The 17,207-nt window shown below is 39.3% G+C and overlaps 2 protein-coding genes across 9 annotated transcripts in view; one reads left to right on the top strand and one right to left on the bottom strand.

Annotated features, from left to right (window-relative positions):
• Positions 1–5,774, top strand: part of BMAL1 (basic helix-loop-helix ARNT like 1) — a 45,397-nt gene extending 39,623 nt beyond the window's left edge. For 4 of the 6 annotated variants that reach the window (XM_068147941.1, XM_068147946.1, XM_068147943.1 and 1 more), the window contains 4 exons: positions 1,140–1,248; positions 2,970–3,063; positions 4,340–4,442; positions 4,749–5,772. In XM_068147941.1, the coding sequence (XP_068004042.1) occupies positions 1,140–1,248; positions 2,970–3,063; positions 4,340–4,442; positions 4,749–4,909 (467 nt within the window). In that variant the 3' untranslated portion in view covers positions 4,910–5,772. Of the gene's footprint in view, positions 1–1,139; positions 1,249–2,969; positions 3,064–4,339; positions 4,443–4,748 lie in introns of all 6 variants that reach the window. The other 2 variants (XM_068147945.1, XM_068147947.1) reach the window with 2 other exon arrangements.
• BTBD10 (BTB domain containing 10) overlaps positions 5,706–17,207 on the bottom strand; it is a 27,315-nt gene continuing 15,813 nt past the window's right edge. For all 3 annotated transcript variants that reach the window (XM_068147949.1, XM_068147950.1, XM_068147948.1), the window contains 7 exons: positions 14,363–14,556; positions 13,431–13,716; positions 11,084–11,186; positions 10,258–10,378; positions 9,045–9,242; positions 8,025–8,135; positions 5,706–6,835 (listed from right to left, as the gene is read on the bottom strand). In XM_068147949.1, the coding sequence (XP_068004050.1) occupies positions 6,525–6,835; positions 8,025–8,135; positions 9,045–9,242; positions 10,258–10,378; positions 11,084–11,186; positions 13,431–13,716; positions 14,363–14,556 (1,324 nt within the window). In that variant the 3' untranslated portion in view covers positions 5,706–6,524. The remainder of the gene's footprint in view (positions 6,836–8,024; positions 8,136–9,044; positions 9,243–10,257; positions 10,379–11,083; positions 11,187–13,430; positions 13,717–14,362; positions 14,557–17,207) is intronic.

Genomic DNA, 17,207 nt, shown 5'->3' with positions numbered 1-17,207 from the left:
AATCTCTGCTTTTAGAGACCCTTTTTACGGGATATTACTTTTATCAGCTCTGCTTTTGTAGCTGTAGTGCAAGTAGATCAGTTCTGTTGTGAAAAGTGAGGTTCACTAAGTGAAACCATGGAAGAGGAAGGGTAGCAAAGCACGGGACAGCTGGCAGGGGTAGGAAGAGAAGCTGCCATGTAGGCACCATGGTTAGTAACTGAGGTAATGGCAGTAAGGTGGTGATGCCTGGGCCGTCTGAGAATGGAAAAAAATAGAACAAACTTGCCACAACACAGCCTTTGGAAAGAAACCAGATGAATAATGTCATCACACTGATCGTTCCTGTCCCCAGAAAAGAAAGTTAATTGATTGAAGCTTAATTTCCAGTGATTCTGGCTGTGCTAAGGATTTGGTGACCTTTAAGTGAACCTTCTCAGCTCCTGATGGGTCTGAGCTGCAGATACTAAGGGTTGCTATTGTTAAATATTCATTTCTAAAAGGTAGCAGTTATCCATTATAGGTAAGCAATGCTAAGGGCTTTCTGGGCCTTTCATGGTATCTCTTCTTTGCTAAGTGGTGGAATACATCAAGCTTCTTCCTGACTACATCTTAATTGTTGTGCAAGTGTCAAATCATGTCAAAGTAACAGTGAGTTTCTAACTCTTCAAACCTCACTTTCCCCTCCATTTTTAGTTGCAGTCACCTAGAGAGGGGTTATTTATGTTCATCAGGTAGCTTAGGCTTAGCCCATACTGAATGGAATGCGCGCTGCTCTGTTCTTCACACAAAGCAAAGAACAAACATGTTCATAGGTGAACCTGTTCAGGCACAGAACAAAGCAGGTCTGACAAGCTATTTTCTACCAAATCTGGACAAGAGGTACTATGAGATGCTTGAAACAGCCACCTTTTGATAAGTGTCAGGTATCTCATCTCCCTGCTGGTGCAGAAACGTCTAAGAGACATAGCATGGCCCACTGCAAGTCAGATCTTCCCGTACACTTGAAGGTTTTCACCAGTTAGTGGAATTGTGAACAAACAGTTCAGAAGGTCCTGCAGCTTGTCAAAGCATGTCTAAAGATAAATGCCCTTTTTTTTTTTTTTTTAATAAATGGTTTGCAAACTTCTCCCTGACTTTAAGATACCCACTCATTTCAGGTGGCCCAAAAAGGATCCATCCTACTGTGCCTGGAATTCCAGGTGGAACAAGAGCTGGAGCAGGTAAAATAGGGAGGATGATTGCTGAAGAAATCATGGAGATTCACAGGTGAGAAAAAAATAACATGAAGTTAGAGGAAATTCAGTATTATTCTTTAAGAATAAACCAAGGGAGTCTTTTTTCAGGCTGAATACAGAATGATACAATTGTATTTAAGTAGACAGTAACAGCTATTTGGAATACCTAAAGGAGCCAAAGCCCATAGTGAAAGAATGAAGGAGTTACAGCCTTCCAGCTTCCTACTGTAAAACCTACATGTGAACTTTTTTATAATGGTGATAATTCTTTGTTTACCAGAAACAGTAGATTTATTTCTCATTAGCTGTTCTTTTAAGTTCCTTTGCAGGCTATTCTTTTTCCAGTGACTTAAGGGTGGAAGTGGCACAACCTGCAAATGCCCAAGTATTGACTACGTGCCAATGTTTGTTTTCATGGGATCCCTTTTGCTAAGATGCTTTTAGAATTGTTAGCTATCTAAGCTCAGCTTGTGCAGTTCTCCCACAGCTCTGTGCATGATGAAGCTGACTCTTACTCCCCAGGGTCAGTCTTTCTAAGAGTCAACATGTAGGTCCCTGGTTTAAACAAGGGGTCTTGGAGCATCCTTCAGTAAGGGAAGGCAGCAAATACAGAGCTGTTTCTCAGAACAGCCATCTCACCTCTCTCACCTGTGAGCAGCTACTTTAAGTGGGTATCAATTTCTACTAGCTAATAAGCCTCATTCTTCATCAATTTCCTCTTGACAATTGTTCTCTTTCCTGTAAAAGTGATCTCCTCCAGAAGATGTTCAGTGGCAGTAACTGAACCATACTCTTCAGACAAACATTCAGTCCATTCCCCATGGTTTTGTTTCTGCTGCAGGCGGGCCAGAGACTGCTTACTGCATTGCTTAAGGGAACAGCAGACTTATCCCATAAGGCTTCTTTCCTGACTATAAGAATAGGGATAATGAGGAAAGAAAAAAGCTGCAGCAGAGCTGACAATTTTCAGTAAATTGGAAAACCTAACTAACGCTTTTAGTAGCTGTAAAAGACTTAATTAGCTTGTGAGTGTAGTGGGATAGCTTGCCACCCATGTTTCAATTTAATTTCAAGACCCTGGGTTAGTTCCAGTCCTTTTTCAGCAGCTGTTACTATTTTCCAAAGCTGCCTTCTCCACAGCTTTCCCAGGGGAAGTCTGCCAAGGCTAAGATTCCCATTTTCATCGCTGTTCTGTAGAACTACGCCTTCTCCCTTTAGTCTGGAGACTTGTTTGGTTTACATTATTCATTAATAAAAAAATGTTTGATCAAGCTGTAGAAAGTTTAAGAGAAAAATTTTGCTTTGGACAGTTTAAAAAAAACTAAAAACCCGATGGTCAACTCTGCAGTGTACTTCTGTAGCAGCAGGTCACTTAAGGAGCCTAGGTTACTGTGACAGACAGCTCAAATTCTTAACTGGTCTAAAGTAAAGCAAAATACAACAAAATCCTCAGCAGCCAGGATCTTCTCCTTCTGTTTCTGAAGACTGTGCAGGAACAAATAAAGGAGCAGGGGAGGTAAAGTTTGCAGACAGAGCAAGCTGGACAATTTATACACAACTGTTCTCTAGTGGCAAACAAAACCATTGCTATTGCTGAGCTGAGTAACAGTCAAAAAGTGAGGAAAATGCAGAGGTCATTATTTTAACACCTTTATGCCACTTGATACTAAAGTCAGCATTTGAAACACAGCCTCTGACACTCAGGTCTCAAAATTGCTAATAAATGCACTCCCTGTTTTACCCCCATTTCAGGATAAGAGGATCGTCACCTTCCAGCTGCGGTTCAAGTCCATTGAACATTACCAGCACACCACCACCTGACACATCCTCCCCAGGAGGCAAGAAGGTAAGAACAAGCTTGATGAACAGTCTTGTAGCAGCAGTGCCAGGCAACATATCAACAACATGATGAAAACAAAGTGAGTGAGCAGCACTCCTACTGGCTGCTTGGCTGGAAAAGTTACCAGCAAGTCCAACTATCCTGGTGGCTGGAATCCTTTACAGTAGTCCCTGAAGTGAAGAGACACTGGCAGCTTTTGAAATCCACCTACTCTTTAGATTTTTTCACTTTAATAGGGCTGTGAGAGACAGCTCTCCTCCTATGTCTTGATCCTCCAGAAAATCTCGACCACCACATACTGGTGAATACTGGAAGTGCTATTGTTGGAGCACCAACTGCTCAAATGAATCCCCTCTGGTTTACTGTACTGCTGTAGCACAGAGTATGACAATTAGATGCTTTACTGTGCACTGACAGTTTATTTTAAATCAATACCATCTTCTGTGATTGCTTGAGCAGCACTCACATACCATTACCAATACTTAACCACCCGAACACTGGTACTGACTGCACTTAAATCATCCAGAAAATTGCTGCTTATGGTAGTTATAAGCAAGGCAAGAGCACTTACCCCAACCCTTATTCTGTGCATTTGAACACTGCCTCAGAATTATCATCATTTCTAGGGAAAAACGTGACTATCAGACTTGCTTGTGCTGGAACCTATAGTTGACAGTAAATGTTTGTGTGTGTTTCTTTGGTTTTGAAATAGAACTTCAAGTTGGAACAGACAGTTATAATTCTAGGAGTCGTCTTGTTACAAAAATTCAACCCCTACTTCTCGCAGGGGCTGCTGTAAGAGAAGCACTGATGTTGCCCTCAGAGGCCTCTCAAGTACTTACCTTCCAGAGTACCCTGCATCTGAGCAGTTCAAAACTTCGGTTCAATGGTTCATGATTAGCTATTCCCTTGCTATGTAAGAATCCCATAAAAGGTGGTTCTGTTTCTGGTGAGCTCTGGTGAACACAGCTCTCCTGTGCTGTACCAAAAATGGTTAAGATTTACAATCCAGGAGCCATGCTCAGCTCATGCAGTCTGTCTCCACCTGGGAGGATGATACTCCTAAAATTAAGGATTGTACTATCTATCTTATATCTGCTTGATGGGCATAATGCAAAGGAAGTAGCTCCTACTTTACAGCTAGTCTGATTAGCTAGCTTTCAGGTGTTGCCTTTCCCCCCACCGGAAGCTCATATTCCCTATATTAAAAATCCCAATATGGGACAATTTAAGACTTTGCAACATTTCCTGATGGTTTATGGCTTATGTGTTTTCTTTCAAGATCTTGAATGGTGGCACTCCAGACATTTCTTCAGCTGGGTTACTGTCTGGGCAAATCCAAGATAACTCTGGTTACCCATATTCTGACAACTCCTCTATTCTTGGTAAGTGAAGTCACTAACATGCTCAGTACCAACTAAACAGACAACTAACAAGAGGGTTGGGTTTAGCAGTAACTTGCTTTCAGCATCTGCAGGTTAGTGCTGAAGCATACAGTCCATAACCTCCCACTCTGCCTAAAAAGAGTAGCCTGGCAATCTATTTTACTGGCTTACTTAATATCATATTATAGTTTTTTAGATAGTATTTGGAAACCTTAGTCTCTGTGATTCTTGCAGAATGGGTGTGAATCAACAAATAAAGTGAACAAAACAAAAGTGACCTTCTGCTAACTGTGTTTACACTTTCAGGGGAGAACTCTCACATAGGCATTGATATGATTGACAATGATCAAGGATCGAGCAGCCCCAGCAATGATGAAGCAGCAATGGCAGTAATAATGAGCCTTCTTGAAGCAGATGCAGGTCTTGGTGGCCCTGTGGACTTCAGTGATTTGCCATGGCCCTTGTAAATGATGCAGCTGGCTTCAACATCCAAATATCAAAGTGCATTTACTGGTGGAGTTCTACAGTCTGTGAAACCTGTTGGACTGAGAGGCTTTTATGTATGAATTTCATAAAAGCTGTATCAGAATGCAACTCATCCTACCATGTGTAACTTCAGACAAAGTGGAATAACCTGCTACAGTGTTCTGTGTTGATTTGGTTAGCTGTGTATAGCTTGCAATACTTGTATATTTTGGATTCTGTTGTTTGAGATTTTTTTTTAAATCACTGTGCAACTCACTGGCATCAGTGGTAGCTTTTATATGCAAATGACCATTTCAGATGTATGGTGTGTTTTTACACTGCAAAACAGTCCCCATGTGGATATTTCTTATACTAATTGTACCATAAAGCTGTTTATTCTTTCTTGTAAGAATCCTTTACTATAAATATTGTTAAAGTGTAATGTATTAGACAGTTAAATATTTTTAAAATAAATGTTTCCCTTGTTCTAAGATGGAGCATTTACTTTGATAAATAAATTTGATAAAACCTTGCCAAAGGTGCATGCTAGAAGCAGTTGCTACCTTTTCCCTTTAGCCTTAGAAGAAAAGGGAGGAAAAACAAAACCTTGCACACACAAGATTGTCACTACAATACATTTCTGAAGAAGCTATTATTACTTACCAAGAAAAACAAAGAGAAAGCTGGTCCTGTCAGCCTACCTTACTGTTAAGAAATACTTGTTTTTCACTTAGTGTTAACCATCCTTCCCTGAGGAAAAAAAAGCAAGTACTTTCAAAAATCATCTCTACAGTCTCATTCACTGATAATTCAAACCCATTAAAATAATGGAAACTTTATTTGCATGAAAAACTTGTTTACAATCATTAATAAATGAAGAATGAACCATTTGCATTTTCCTATTTCATGACACTTATGAAAAATGTATTAAATAAATAGCTGTGAACAGAGTAAGGTAAGGCAAAATTGAAGATAAAGCCCCTATCCATCGTTCACAATTTTTGAACATGGCTCACGCTGCAAACAAGTGAAAAAATTCACTGAAGAACTTTAACAAGATGTTACATGGGTAATTGAATCGTGTCTTCAATCCAAAAACCCAACAGTAGTTTTGTGCTCAACCATATACAATAACTTTAAAAGGGTCAGTCTATTCAGAGCAAAACTATTTACAGTTAATACTTGATAGAAGCACTTTGTTAGTATTGTGCAATGCATTTATAAAAAATGGCTTCAAATTCCATTTATCAACCATTTATAAAGTGCTACTATCAATTCCAATTCTGCATTCTAACCCCCATGGAACAACACTGATGTACACTAGCCACCAGCATCCCACTGGTTTTTGGTGGCCTTAAGAGTGAGGACAGTCCAGCATACGAATCACCAATGTCACAAACCTACTGGTAAACACATACATGTATGTAACTGTAACCCCAGGGTGTTTGCTCTGTACTCTCAAAACCAATGGGGTACTCCCTTTGGCCTTTTCCAAGGTCCATCCTGCAATATCCTGAACACTGTTACACAATGGAAAACACTGGAATTGCAGTGTAGCATGAGCTGAGTACAGAGTCACTTTAAAGGAGCATGCTTTTATTTTAGTGAGAGTCTGGATCAGAGCGGTAGGTTTTGTCCCTCAGTATCCATCTCACTGTTACTGGGTGGAGGGTGAATAGGCAGAATATCCAGCTCATCTACCTGGGGGGTAGGGTGCATTACCACAAGCTGATCCTGGGGTATATCTGCTGCTGCTGCTGCTAAGTTTGTGATAGATTTGCTTTTCACACACTGGAAGTCAACATGTCGGCTCTTTCCTTCCTCCTTTTCCCAGGACATCCGAATGAATGGTCTTTGGACATAGTTGTAAATCACCTCTGGCCTTCCGCCCGGTCGCTTTTTCACCTTCTCTTTGTATGTAGGATAACCTAGGAGGCAGAGCATGGCCCAAGTTAGCATTTCCATCACTGTTTTCTTTTACAAAAAGGCAGCCTGTGGAAGCATAGCAAAAATCAGCAGCTGCCACCACATCAACTTCCTGAATGGAAACAGGCACCATCATGCTCTTCATGTTGTCTGGATGAGGAGAATGCAGCAGCTTAACTACCAAGCATGTTGTAAGGAAAGAGACTACAGTGCTAATGACAACTCTTGTAACCTTCACAGGCAGTCAGCTGCTTCTAAAGCAGTATGACCTGGAACACAGGACATGAGATCTCAGAAGCAGAGAACAGTGTGACTGATCTGTGGTTAAGTTCTCCAGTGGAACCCCAGTGCATTTCTCCCAGCTCCCTACATGATGCAAATGCACTGGTTTAGACCAATTAGCAGTTCTGGTTATGCTGTGTCCCAGTTACCTCTTCCCTCTGAATATGTAATGACTTTCCTTACACATTATTATGGGCCACTAGCATTAAAGTTTAGTCAACTAGTTCTTGGTCTAAACAAATGAAACTGTGACAACTTGGTGAGTGAATGGCAGAAATCCTGCCATTTGTAAAGGCTGGAAAACTAAATTCAAATCCAGCTGCTACATTCATGGCAAAATTCTAAGACTACTTAAGGTAGTTGTCTTTAGTGAAGTCAGAGGCAAGGCTTTACAGATCAGCCTCCTGCCTTCCAGGATTATTTCAGAGTAGCATTTCTGTGCACTTCAGTGATCCATGTGATAGTTTTGTATTTCCTGAAACAACATATTTACCTGGCACTTCATTTTTTAGTTTTTTTTCATTTCAAGCCCTGAAAAGGACACCAGGCAAAGAACAGACTATGCAAAGCTGTAAAAGCACCTCGTTATTTCAAATAAAGTACAGAAGATTTTGCATGAAAGCTAAAGGGCAAATGGCATGAGATGCAAGCTCTAAGTCAGAAAAAAACTAAGTTACTCTGAACAGTCTAGCAGCTAGGTACATCTTGTAGACCAGTCATAAACCTGTAATCCGTTTTTCCAGCTGCACCAGTCCTTATCTAGCACCACTCCCCCTCTGGCCATTCTATCACCTAACCTAATAGGAAAGACAGTAGCAACTCTGGGTTTTTCAACTGCAGCAATGATCAGGAAGCAGAGAAGTGCAGCACAGCACCTCCCCACCCCCAGCTGAGCGACACTGCTCCTACCTTCGATGCCCAGGCGGATCTTCTTCAGCCCCCTTTCCTTCAGAACTGATTTGGCCACATCTCGATTTTCAATGTATTTGAAGAATCTATACAATTTTGTGCTGTAAATAACTAAAAATACAGTTCAATGAGGAAAATTTGTATACTCAAAATATGAACTTTCCATTCTGAAACAACAAAGCTTTATCTCTAAGTGTTTTGCTTTAGTATTTCTACTTCAGAATAAGGGCAGAGCCTCAAGAACTCTTGAGAAAAATGGCTGACACTGGGAAATGGGTTGGTTGCACATCTCTTTCCCTGTCAATTTAATCTGTTTTATACACACATTTTTTTGTGGATTTAGAAATGCAGTAAGACAATTCACTGAGCAAATCACATTACATGCTCCTAACCCCACCTCCACAAAAGCCATCTCTATTTTTTACCCTTTCTGATGGAATCCCTGCAGACATTAAAAACACCTTTCCATTCTGCTTGCCATTATGAAAGAGATCTGCAAATCTGTTTCAGAAAACCCAGACTTTTGAAGCAGAAGGGGGACCCCTTTGAAGTTCAGATTACAGCACCTCAAAAGAAGGGCCTTGAGCCATCAATCCCATACATTCACAGGTGCTTTAACTCATCTATACATCAATCTGTTCTGCTTTCAGAATACTAACAGACACCTTCCCCCCTCCCCCAGTAAAACTCTCTAGTTGTTCACTCATAGTAAACATGACTCCTACCCATTTTTCTCATCAAGCTCTGCAAAAGTACTCCCTTTCTTCCCATTAACAAGACCTTGATAATAAAAAACAACTTCTCTTTTTAATAACCTTTTTATATAACAGGCAACATACACTTCTGAGAAGCAAAATATTAAGCAGAACTACCCAAAATTAAAGAAGAGTGTTTTTGTGAAGCATTAAGGATGTTGCAAAGGCATTGTTAACTACATACATACAAAGTAAGGTCCATCAGCACATTTACAGCTAGTTCTACCATAGTGCGGCTTGGTGGAAACAAAGAAAATGAACTTACTTTGTGAATATTCTTCTCCCATTTGTGGAGGATACTCTTCATCCCAGTCAACAACATCATCGTCTGTCAGCACAACAATGTGGCACTCCCTCTCACCACTCTGGGCACTGGCTACCATTAATGGGAGAATCATTTCTTCTAGATAAAACTCAAATTGTTTGCGAGCACCATCATTTGATAATTCATGCATGAGAGCACCTGGAAGAAAATGTTAAGCTTGATTAAAAAATAATGAAGGCAGGAAACAGAAATTCTGTTTATTTTGCAGTGTTTACTGCAGACAACTTTAAGGACACTTTATCAAGTATATACAAGAAGTAACAGCATAAATTCAAACTACCAGGGCAGTCCTGCAGATACTAACATAACACTGGGCAGACACAGAAATGCCTTCGAGGAGACCTCTTTCATGTTTTACTACTGCTGAGCACTTGGTAATGCTTAGTAAGGCTCCTATCAGGCTTCCTAAAATAAACATTATTTAAGCCAGGTGCTGAAAGAGTAAAGCATGTTACCCACTTCTCATAAGCAGCAGCTTAAAAACAAAGCCTCTCAAAACCCTCACAGCATGAGCTGATAAATCCTCCTGCTAAGGACAAAGTGCATCAAGAGTGACTCAGCAGGAAGAAGGCCCTGAGGTCTCTGAGCTGTGGTGAAGGCACAGGTACCCTGCTCAGATCTTAGAGCTGGAATGCCACAGTGTGGCCCTGCACAGACACCATGAGATCCCAGAAACCAAAGGCACAGGCCAGATCACTTCAACACTAGCTAAAACTTCATCCATGCTCAGGGAAGGAATGAGTTGAAGAGATACTGCACACAGGGAACCATGACCCACACTACATCACCAGCAAAGCTGTGCTGCTGTTCCTAGCAACAGAGCTTAATCCTCTTTGCAAGGAGTTGAATAAATTATCCTCCCTGCCCTCAGCAAAAAAGTATACTACTTAATGTTATTGTATCGGTACTGCAAATGCAGCAACAGAGTTTAAGAATTCCACAAAGCTGAGCCCAGCAGGGAACATCTAAAAATCAGCCACTTTTTCAAAAGGTCAAAGCCATGTCTCTGGGGCTTTATAAAAGGTAAAAAAAGTAATGGATTTTACTAATGCAGCCATGCTCCTTGCCTCAATAAAGGGCAACATTTGGAATACCTCCTCCCAGCTTAAGTTAGCTACATAGTTCAAATTATTATAATAAAGTTTGCACTTACTGAGATCTCTGCATTTAATAGTGCTGTACTCAAAAGAAATACAGAGATAGTCACATGCTTCTCTCAGTTCAGGAATAGATATTCCATCAGGACAGCGTATCACTCCAGTCTTGTAATAATCCTGCAGCAATGCAGCAAACAAAAACCCACAATGCTTTTCAACATTCACTGACAGAAATGTGTCATTACATCATTTATTATGCTTTCTCTACAAGCAAACCCTCTGAAACGTAGGAGAGCAGCACCTGTTAAATAAGTGCCATTGTCCTCAAACTTGTCAGTTTTCTAAGCTGCTTTCAGAGCAGCGAGCTCGTTACAATTGTTAAGTGACAACTAGTAATACTGACCATTTTGGTGCATGTATACTGGCTTCTACCTACACTTTATTCAGCTTTTTCTATTCTAATTCTGCTGATAGAGCAGTATGGCAGCTCTACTTCTTTGTGTAGACAGGAATTACATAAGGGGCCATTTTCTTCTGACTGAAGGTTCCTGTTCTCCTGTTACCTGCGGCAAGTTAACTTTTGGTACTGTTTCATCTAATTTTAGCACAGAAGAACTCAATATATCTGAACTAAGTGAACTAGATGCAGAGGAGAAAGTGAACCAATTTCTGGCAGGCAGTATTATTTTTGGTTCATTTCATGCGTGATTTCCCTCTTCCTGGCTGTCACACTTGTCTAGAAAACTGAAGAGCATCAAGTATTCCCTCCCCCTTAGAGAATAAAGAACAATATTTATTCCAAACTTTAGATATGCAAGTAGATGTTATGCCTCTGGATGCTCATATTGCTTGTCCCAACAGTTCTTGCCCCTGAAAACTCACCAGAATAGCACGAAACACAGTGGAACCAATTCCTTCAGCAACTTCATACTCTCCTTTTTCATTAGGACGTGTAAAGTTGTGTTCTCTGCCTGATCCAAACATCCTGCTCAAGAAAAAAATGTAATTTGGTTAGAATTCCTTACTAGGATTTCCACCCCCCCCCTCCAAAATCTGGAAAGTAAAATGACAAAAATTGCATTTAAATAGCTGGGAAAAAAGTCTATTGTACACTGCTCAGTTTGGTTTGTGTTTAGCAGGACTACTAGAAGGTAGAAAGCAGGAAGCATGGTAGTGTAACTCAGGAAAGTCTAGTTTTATTCTTCAACCTTAACTTGTCAATATCCTTTAATTAAAAAGCAAGTTAGACCAGGCCATTTTCTGCCAGTGTCAATGGTGGCAAGGAACCCAAATCAAGCTGTCCTTGGTGTTTTTGAGGTGACATTGCAGAACAGTTTTGCTGTGGAATTCTCATTAAACACATCTGTTCAAGCACCTGCAACTCACCTCAATTTAAGATTTAGTTAATTCAAAAGTTAAAATAACATTATCAGAAGGTACACATAATGGAATGCTTGCATGTACAGCGTATTTTTCTCTGCTAGGATGCAAGGAAAGGTAGACTAAAGAGAAAACTCCAAGTCAAAAACAGTGCATTACTTTTGAAAAGCACAACTCTGATACAGAATTGCACCCTATGCTTACAAAAAATATTCCTATCTTCTCTTTGTTTTACTTCCAAATATAATCTGATGGTAATGCTTTGCTTTCATATACACAACCCAAAGAACTAAGAGCTGGTGTATTGTGTGCATTCAAAGTAACTTCTCACTTAATGATATGACACATTTTCTGTTCAAGCTTCAATACAAGAAATAACATTTAGAAGAAAGGCAGTCTAACAGAATATAAGTTTAAGGCAAATAATACACTCTTATTGCAGTTGCTTTTACCTCCCAGAACATATCAGCTAAGCTGTTCCTGTTTAGTGCCCTGTGAACTGACATTAGGGAAAAGTGGGTTTATAAATAACTTGTGTTTCAGAGCAGTATTTCTGTATCTTTATTAACCTACTTTTGAATTAGCAGGAATAGGCTTGTTCCATGAACCAATCCTAAAGGGAGAACAACTCAGCAACACACACACACAAAAATCTAGAGCATTAGCCAGCACTACTTACTGTGAGACTGGGCATGGAAAAGCAAACTACTTAACCACTTAACTACCTAACTTCACACTGAAGGACTTCTAATGATTCTATTAATTATTGCTTCTACTTATTTTATACTTATTTGCATGGTTTAGTTGATTAGGTGGTGTTGGATGATGGGTTGGATGCGATGATCTTGAAGGTCTCTTCCAACCTGGTTTATTCTATTCTATTTCCATTTACAATTTACACAGAGAAGCAATTTTTACTTTCACTGTGACTCTTACACAACTTTTCACGAAAGAAGGAACCAAGGTACTATTTATCCCACACAGTGGTGATTTAAACAAAGTAGATTTTTTAAAAAGGAGTATTTATTACCCCTACTTTAAACAACAGCTCTATTTATATTTTAAATATCATTATATATTAACAATCTGAGAAACAGTCACATTTGAATGAAAAAGCCAAACCCAGTGAGACAGGCATAAAACTTCAGCTGTCTCTTGCCACAAGTGTATTCTTTACATTTGGAAAATGCAAAACCAGCCTGTGTTTGAGCAGGTATTGAATCTTTTCCCATCATATAAAAATGTTAAATATGTTGCTTATTATAGTTTCTACCCAAATTATCACACACACTGTGGACTTCCACTCAACTACTGACCATCTTGAATGCTGGGTCTCTTTGCTTAGAGGCTCTGGTCTGTTATACTATCTGTTTGACATTCCCCTGCTCCTAAAACCTATTTCAGAAGATAAATCTGCTGAGTTTGACTGTTGTCAGGGTAGGACCATTGAGCAAAATAAATCCCTTCCAGTGTTTTTTGCTTGCTTTTTTAAAAATGACTACCTGTACTCACTACTTCTACAAATCAAGTACCATTAAAAATAAGATATGGAATGAGACAGACTGAACAGCGATGCAATGTCCAGCAAGATAGAAGGAAATGAGTACATCACAAAATATGTTTGTTTACTTATAAACTCTTCTGTCTCTGGGTAACATACATCTATTAGCATCTGCAAAAACAGAGAACTTACATCTGATTTTTACTTAAAGACCTCTGCAAACTGGCAATATTAAACATTAACAGATCAGCTATAGCGATGAGTTCATTAGCTAAAGCATTTATGGTTTTCTTCTACAATTAGATATTAAGGCAACTAAAGAAAAGAGAAGAAAGGAAAGAAACCAACCTGCCCAACATTGTATTAGGTTGTGCAGTAAAGATGGAAGGGTCTACAACAAATCTGGTGTTATCCACTATGAGTGTTACTCGTTCAGAAGTTCTTACATTCCGAGCTCCCTCTTTTCCAGTTTCGTACACAAATACCATTTCTCCGCTAGCCTTGCAGCTCCCATCTGAACTTGACTGGCTACTGTTTCTGCTGCTGTTCCCCATGCTAACCACTGAACCATTTGGGGAGGTCTTCTGAGGACGAGGACTGCTTGGTCGAGATGAGCTGTGATCCTTTTCTCGATCTTCAGTGAAGACAAGGTGGCAGGAGGGGAAAAAAAAAAAATGGCAATGAAATTGTAGATTTATATCAGCTTTAGCAAACTTACGTCTTTCCAGGCACAAACCATGGCAACTTGGATAGATTTCATTGAAAGCATTTCACTTATCTAGCTAAAGAAACCTTCAACACAAACTGCTCATTTATAAGGTCCTGAGGTTTCCACCCTTTAGACATCAAAGCCACCCTGCCTCCCCAAAGCATTTACAAGAAAAAATTAGCAGTTTAGTACTGAAAAAGCAACTCAGCATAAAAATGTAGAAGCTATGCTAGTGCTTTAGTTCTAAGAAACAGGGTTCTGTCACTTGTTTCCTGTATTTCTAGATACCTACACCCTTCCAAATAAAGGGGAAGTATTCAGTCAATTATATTCATAGAAAAAAAAAAAAAAAGCTTTCTTGTGGTTTGAACTCAATAAGACTGTTGTGTAGGAATGAACACTGCAGACTGAAGAAAATATTATGATCTATTAAAAAAGGGTACTCCCAGCCCAGAGCACACATAAGAAGTCTGTATGTTGTGTCATCAACCAATAATGGTTTTTAGTGTATTATTTGAGCAAAATTAAGATCAAGAATTTCAGTCTTGAAATGGTATAGATTTGAACACACCAGAATGATACTGTCTTGTTGGTGAAGTAATATTCCTGATGCATGGAGTGAGCTGAGATTCTGCTCTTTCATGGGATGAGTCACGAGATCTGTCACTTGATCTGCGTCTGTCCCTTGATCTCTCATGTCCACCACTTGCACCATGGAGGCTCATTTTTGTGTAGTCTACTCCTTTAGCAATACGAGATGAGGTGCTGAAAACAGAAACAAGAACAACATTCAGCATTTCATCATTTCAGAAACATTATACATTTCCATTTTAAGGCATTCACACTCGATATATGTTTGGAAGATTGCTGTACTCATTTTACATTTATGAAAAGGAACAATGATTTGGAATGTTAAGGAGACAGTAAGAATTACCTGTCTATTGCTATGTGATCTACAGATACACTGCCTGATCAGTTGAGCCTGCCTGTGAACCTGTGTTCACAAAAATCCCTACCAGAACAAGCAAGTCAAACACAACAAAGCATTTTTTCCTTTGATTCTTAATGTTAAATATTCTGATCACCAGCAGGAAATTAAAAGTTAGGGGTCATTTCTCTAAAGAAACCTGTTCTGGAAAACCCTTCTCAGAGCACAGGCTTTTTACTTTACAACTTGCCCTTCACAACAGTGGCCAGCCTCTAACTAGTTGATACACACAAGCCATGGGTTTATTTCTGCACATGCTTTTTTAAATTTTCAGTTACTCTTAGAAGAAGCAATAGCAATTCAGCACAACCCAGACAGCAAACACCAACTATATTATTAAAGCCAAGAGCTCTGTCAGTAACAATTAGGACATTTGTTTTAAGCTAGCAAATTTTAATGTAACAGTTTACAGTATTTTTAGACTGTGGCTGTGCTACATTCTTTACATTTAAGATACTGTTTACATTTTGCAATTATTAAACCTATCAACAGACCCAGTCCATGTCAAGATCCAGCACTCTCAGAAACTACCTAAAAGTTAAATCTATTCTTGCAACAGCTATTGTTGAATTTTACCAAAAATACTTATAAGTATTTCTGTTTTAAAGAGTACAAGTAAGTTGTATCAGGACAACTCAGAGACATCTGTGTCCTCCCACCCCACTGGAATTCCCGAATCGGTCCCTTTGCTATTTGCCTTTCAAGCGCAGGCATGACAACCCTCCTTATTTACAGGTTTAAATAACCTTCCAAAAGCCTCAGGTACTGAAGAACTGTGACAGAAGTCTGCACAGCTACAAGGTCTGACAAAGAAGGGTCGTTATTTCCCTCTGGAGTCTCAATGCCCCATTTTCTTAAATCCAGCAACCCCACAACTTTTACCATGAGACTTTAAATACAACTGTTAGGGATGCTGCAGGATTCAAGAACACAAAGAGGAAAGAGTAATGACCTAGCTAAGACAAAGCACAACAAATTTTAAAAGCATGAACTGTACAAGCAAGCTGGGAAGAATGCCCTCTTTTTAAGTTGCCTAGAAAGAAAATTATTTTTCCTTTATTATTGAAAAAAAATAAACCAAGATCATTTTCAAAAGTGAACATCTAGCATGACATGTTTAAGCAACCAAAAAGAAGAGGAGCTTAAATCAGAACAAAAAGGTTGTGACAGAACTTACACCATTTAGACTGGCACAAAATGAGTATTAGCACAATGCAAAGAATAAGAAATACACCTCTCAGCTGAGGAACACAAGCTTCCTGCCACCCCATTTGAATAAGGGAAAGATCTTGTAACTGATAAGGCAGAAGTTTGGTGCAGAGAGAAACTACTGCAATTCTCTTTCCTGCCAAGCTTAAAATATGCTGCAATAAGACATGCATCTTTAGGATGTGAAGTCAGCCAAAGGTCTATTGAATAAGGCAAAAGAACTGCAAGCCTCGCTTATGGCTGGGAATGATCAATTCAAGAATAAAGATGATCCAACCACTTTCATTAAAAGGAAACAGAATTTTCCTCAAGACTCCCAAAGCAATTCTGAATTTATTAAGAAGTACAGCATTTCAGCATGGCTATTGTATCTCCTTCCTTGGTTTATTTCTCTATTAGAGAAAGGTAAATTTTGAGTTATGAAAGTGAAATGTGCAAAAGTTTTAAAGAGTGAGATCTACAAACCTTCCTTTCAAAAACTATCAACAATTTAGGAAAAACTTTTGCACCTTTTCTTATATATATATATATATACACACACACACTCACATAGAACTATTCTAAAAGGTGTAAGGTATACTCACAAGCTGATTAGAAATGTGGATTACAACCTATAATTAAAGCCTGACTTGAAAGCAAAGTCTGATTCCTGCTTATACATGATGATATTCACCACTACTGCAGATAAACTTTCTCAAGAAATGGTCAGTTTTCACCTTTCTCCCCCCCCCCCGCCCCTTCAGAAGAACCTCTGTATCTGACCTGCACATTTATATTTGCACATTGGGATATGACCATCTATCCCACCCACATGGTGGGTTGGTTGGGGTGTGGGCATGTGGACTACTCAAACACATACATAGCAGTCCTATGACAAAATACCTCAGTAAATCCTAATAAAGCCCCATGTGATGAGGCCTTTGTTCAAGCAGCACTGTGATCCTAGCCCTGATAATATTTCTAACCACGCTGTGAGAATACAGAGTTTTGCAGGTATGACATTTTATAGTATCAACATGTATGACTCACTATTTCTCAATAGCTAAAGTGCTTTAGTTCCTTTAAATAAGGCAAACACTAGAAAATGAAACTGATCCACTGTAAGGATATGCAGGCTTATCGTGCATTTTGGCAGAGCAGACATGATCACCCTTTAAGAAGCAAGCAATTAAAATGAAATTCTTAATCCAGAAAACCATCTAAAGTCACATGACCCTCA

This window comes from Melanerpes formicivorus, unplaced genomic scaffold (assembly GCF_026170545.1).
Source record: "Melanerpes formicivorus ecotype bairdi unplaced genomic scaffold, bMelFor1.0.p_v2 SCAF_16, whole genome shotgun sequence".
In the NCBI taxonomy this organism is placed as follows: Eukaryota; Metazoa; Chordata; class Aves; order Piciformes; family Picidae; genus Melanerpes; species Melanerpes formicivorus.
This window is presented reverse-complemented; position numbering and strand designations above follow the sequence as displayed.